The sequence below is a fragment of the Chanos chanos genome, chromosome 9, assembly GCF_902362185.1.
Source record: "Chanos chanos chromosome 9, fChaCha1.1, whole genome shotgun sequence".
Taxonomy (NCBI): domain Eukaryota; kingdom Metazoa; phylum Chordata; class Actinopteri; order Gonorynchiformes; family Chanidae; genus Chanos; species Chanos chanos.
Genome location: NC_044503.1, coordinates 1,298,907 through 1,303,392, shown reverse-complemented (window position 1 = coordinate 1,303,392; position 4,486 = coordinate 1,298,907). Strand labels below are relative to the sequence as shown.

Sequence of the window (4,486 nt, the reverse complement as noted above, 5' to 3'; positions counted from 1 at the left end):
AGTCATCTCTCACAAAACTGTCAGCTTTAATGTTCCCTTCCATACTGTAAATAGCATTTTCAACTCTCAGAATGCTTCCAACAGGACACAAAAAAAACCAGATTCAAATGTCCCCTTTCACAAAGAGGCAGAAGAAATATGGTACTTACAGATGCTCCACTGCATACACTCACTTTTCCACAGCAGTTTCCACAGTGATGAAACACTTAAATATTCTTCTCTATATCCTCATATAAATATCTCTTAAATAAAAGAGCATCACAGTTTTACATTTGCCTCCAGAAAATGGAAGTCTAAACTATAAAACAACAACAACAAAGAAAACAGGATAATAAATTTGACATATGAAAAGAGGAAAGAAATGCGAGCACGCTCCAGCTCTTTGTTTCATGAGCCCAGACAGAAGGCTTTGTACTTCAACCAAACATAAAGAAATGGGGAAAAACAATCAGATTTTCCATTCGCGTTACGCTCTCTGTGTCTTTTACCTGACACTGTAAAACCTGAGTGCAGGCTAAGTCTGACTCATGGCGTTTGAAAAATGCCTTAACACCAGTCCTGTAACACATCCACAAAAACCCAGAGACGTCAGGTTTTCAGCTCTCCTGGCCAGGAGGAAAGGGCTGTAGCGACAGCTGACTCGAGTGCCTCACGTACACAGATCCATCTTCCAATTTCACTTCATGTACTTGTTGCTAAAACAAAGGGAAGAACAACAACAACTATGAGACTCCAGAAATGGGATTAAAAAAAAAAAAAAAAAGTTCACATTTTCCTATCTTCACTCGCACAGCTGTATTTGTCCAAAGTCAGACGTGTTCCTTGGTATGTGGCCTTGCCAGAATAAGAGGGAGCTCTCAGATTACTCAGCCCAGCAGGTAATCAGGCCTCTCAGGTTCTCTCATTTTGAATGTTTGTACAAGGTCCTGCTGCAATTCAGAGGGTCGTAGTTCCCTGTTCAGCATCACGGCCCCATCATTTTTTGCATTGAATGTAAAACCACCCCACATTATTACATCCATTTCCGCAGCAAGCAGATGTCTGACATAATGAACGCAAACCAGAAAGGACACAGTACTTCCTAACAAACTGCAACCCACTGACATCTCATCACTGGGCTATGTTTACTTTGCAATATTCGCTGGTGATGTGGAATGTTTAGTCATGTCGGATCAGGTCCAGCACCAGAACCTCTCAATAAATAACAGTGTTTAGTTTTGATGATTGATCACAAAGATGCAGAATGTTTTTATAATCATGATACGATTCTAAACCATAAAAATCCAGATTAGGAGCAAAATCACGTTCGGAAAACCAAGGGACTTGGAGGATAGGCTATTGAAAACAGCAGTGTAGCCTACTGTTAATTAATAACATCAGTAACAAAATTCATCTGAGAGTGCTACTCCATAAAGTTTAAGGATACAAACAAAACGACAGAAGACACGTAGCTTGACGTTTCTGGTGGTAACACACATAAAAAACACTCCTTGATTTAACCTCCATAAAAACACTTAAGCCTTTCGAGAAATTTCGTTGATTATGCTGCAGAATTGCAGAACCCTCTCTGTTTCATGAACAAATTGAGAAAGAACAATCAAGTCATCATGGCCATGAACTACACGGGGGAAAAATACATTAGTTATGTTTAACTGGGGCCAGTCACCTGCAGTCCTGTACTTGATTTGCCTGATCTGAGGTTAAAGTCGTAGTCGTGCCACGGACAGAATACCTGGAGCACACCGTCCGCGTCTTCGATGTCTCCCTCACAAAGAGGCCCTCCTGTCATATAAAGTAACCATTACAGTACTTATAGAAGTGTTTTACACATTAATGTAAATCTTAACCCTAAATCTGGGTTAAGAATGACAGTTGTTTCAATACGGAAAAAGATATTATTTTCATCACGTTCTGGCTAACCATTGTTGCGGTATTCGCGCAGGTGGCGTGACATCGCGGGCTCTGTCATACATGGATTGTCAAGTGACTCGTTTAAAAATATGATGCTCAAGTTTCCGTCAATTAACATGAGCTTTAAAGAATAAGAACACGTTTCTTGTTTCACAGCTAGCTGCTAACGCCGGGTAAAGTGTAAATCAAGACTGTTTTAAGTGTTGTTATAACCAGTTTTATTCTGAGGAAAGTTACTTTGCCTGAGAGAAGAAATGTCACTCATTGAGCAGGTGAGCGAAGTGCTACAGCCCGCACGTAGGCTATATTAACGAATTACTCTGCTAATTAGCAATTCACCGGGCTGCTTGGTTATGATAAATGGATCCCCGGAAAAATTACGTAAAAGCATCTTTGTAAATCTCTGTGACACGTTTACTGTACCTGAATGCGCGCAACGAGCATCCAATGCGTAGAATTCCCCTCGGACATAAAACAGACAAATATCGGAGTCGTACCCTTGAGAGGAGTATATCAACCGGCACTGTTTTTTTGATAGCTCGGTTACCGGGCCTATCAATCTCCATGTAGCACTGTTTGATTTCTCCTCTTTATCTGAAGCCATATGGGTAATCAAAATCGATCAGAAAACTGAACAACGTCGGTACTGTGCAATATATATCTTTTAAATCTAACTAAGACCGTTTGGTCTAGATTGAGCTGAATAACATGCTAATGTCATTTAGCAACACAGCTATCCAGCTAACGCAAGGCTTGGTTTACCCAGGCTCAAGGGCAGGATGCATGCCAGCTGGCCGCTGTGCGGAATATGTTGATGGGATGCAGTCAAGCAGCTACAACACTCTGAGCTGCCTTAACGTGATAGTTTCGCTGAAAATAATTCAAAGTATTGCCCACAGTACCGTACGTGGCAGCTCTAGTTGGTAAAGGTCCTCTGTTTAATGAGCAGAGAGATGTAGAGATTTATGTCCGTTTCCAAATTTGTGTGACTCACATCTGGACATTTGTTAAAATAAAAAATTCTTTTGCTGCCCTGTTTCCAAGATAGAATGAGCCTGTACTGACATGGAATATTCTTTTTCAAGCAGTTTTGATTGACATTGATGTAAAATAGTTTTGAAGGCACGTAAAGTGAATGTTTTGGTTCTAATTCATAGTCGGGTAAGAGGACACATCTAAGGACAAACTTTGGAATAGTGGCTTCTAGGCAACTCTAGCAGACATCAAAATATTTAATCATCTTTTAAACACTGCAATTTAGTTAATTATCAGTTATAGAACTTATTATAGTCAACTCTCTTGATTTTAGTCAGTTTTCACCACAAATGCCATCACTTAAAACTGGTCTGCCAAGAACCTGGATCTTTGGCAAGCAGGAGGTCTGGCTATGATGTGTTTTTCCATGCTTGGCAAAGAACAGAGTTAATCCACATCATAATGCCACTTAATTTGACCTTCCTGAATAGCACTTGGACAGCAGTATGTCATTATTTATTGTTCAGATTTTGGATGGATTTCATGTGAGAAAATTACACAAGGGGTCTGTTTAAAGTATCGTATCACGTAGTCCAGGCTATCTGAGATGCACTCAGAGGACAGCTGTGTGGTACACAAACAAAACCACGTCATTGTGTACTTTCATTGGAGCTTCTTGCCTCCTTTTCGAATATGTCAATGAGTAATAAGTGGGAAATAACTTCTATAGAGATATTATTTAATATTTTGACTGAGAGAAGTCACAATATTGGCATAGAACACCATTACCTCTGGAGGATGGATTGATGGTGTTCGTGTATGCAGTTTGCAGTGAAGAAGCCCCGTTTTCTGCTCCTGTGGTTTTGAGATGTTGAGATGTTTTGGGGAAAAAAAAGACGCAAGCATTGCAACTCTAATGTCTTTGGGAGCTGTGAATTACTTTATATAATGTGCATTATTATACTGAGAAACAGCTGTTCCCATTAAAACAGGCACTACAGACCATCAGCTGGACAGTGTTCTGTTCAGTGCAATGCTTCCAGTCAGTCACTGGCCGGCCAAACCTCACAACCCCACACACTCACTCTGTTTATTAGCAACTTCAGATTTTGTGTGATGCAAAGATAGTCCATTATAGGCAAGTTTAAGCTTGTTTTTCTTTCTTTTTCTGTGTCAACTAAAGCCACATTTATGGGTAAATCAAGCGACAGTATAAGCCTTTGTGTGACACAGAAGTAAAACCTGTAGAAGTTTCAGGATACTTTTTAGTAGTTCAGTCAAAGTGCCTTGTCTTTCCCCCAGTATAAAGTCTTTGGCACAGGGCCTCCACCTCAAAGCTCTCTTGAGCTGAGTTAAATTCAGCACCCTTGTCTGACTGGCTAATTGCATTATTAGTTATTTTTTATTATACACAATCTGTCAGGCGCAGCATGGAGGACATTTTCCAATATGTGAGATGTTCTCTGTAACATGCTGATTGTTGTGTAGTGGTCAGGCAAGTTCTTAAAACATAAAAACATAAAATGGAACACTGGGAACATTCAAAGCTTGAGATTTACGACCTGAGTTTGCTTTGAGACTGATTTTTCTTACGCGATGT

General features: G+C 40.1%; 1 protein-coding gene across 1 annotated transcript; it reads right to left on the bottom strand.

Annotated features, from left to right (window-relative positions):
- Positions 1–596: 596 nt before the first annotated feature.
- Positions 597–2,602, bottom strand: LOC115820033 (Rieske domain-containing protein). Its single transcript, XM_030783468.1, has 3 exons — positions 2,335–2,602; positions 1,667–1,782; positions 597–695 (listed from the first exon to the last, which is right to left on the bottom strand). The coding sequence occupies exons 1-3, from the start codon at positions 2,513–2,515 to the stop codon at positions 597–599; spliced, it is 396 nt and encodes a 131-aa protein (XP_030639328.1). The 5' UTR covers positions 2,516–2,602.
- Between the last annotated feature and the right edge of the window lie 1,884 nt (positions 2,603–4,486).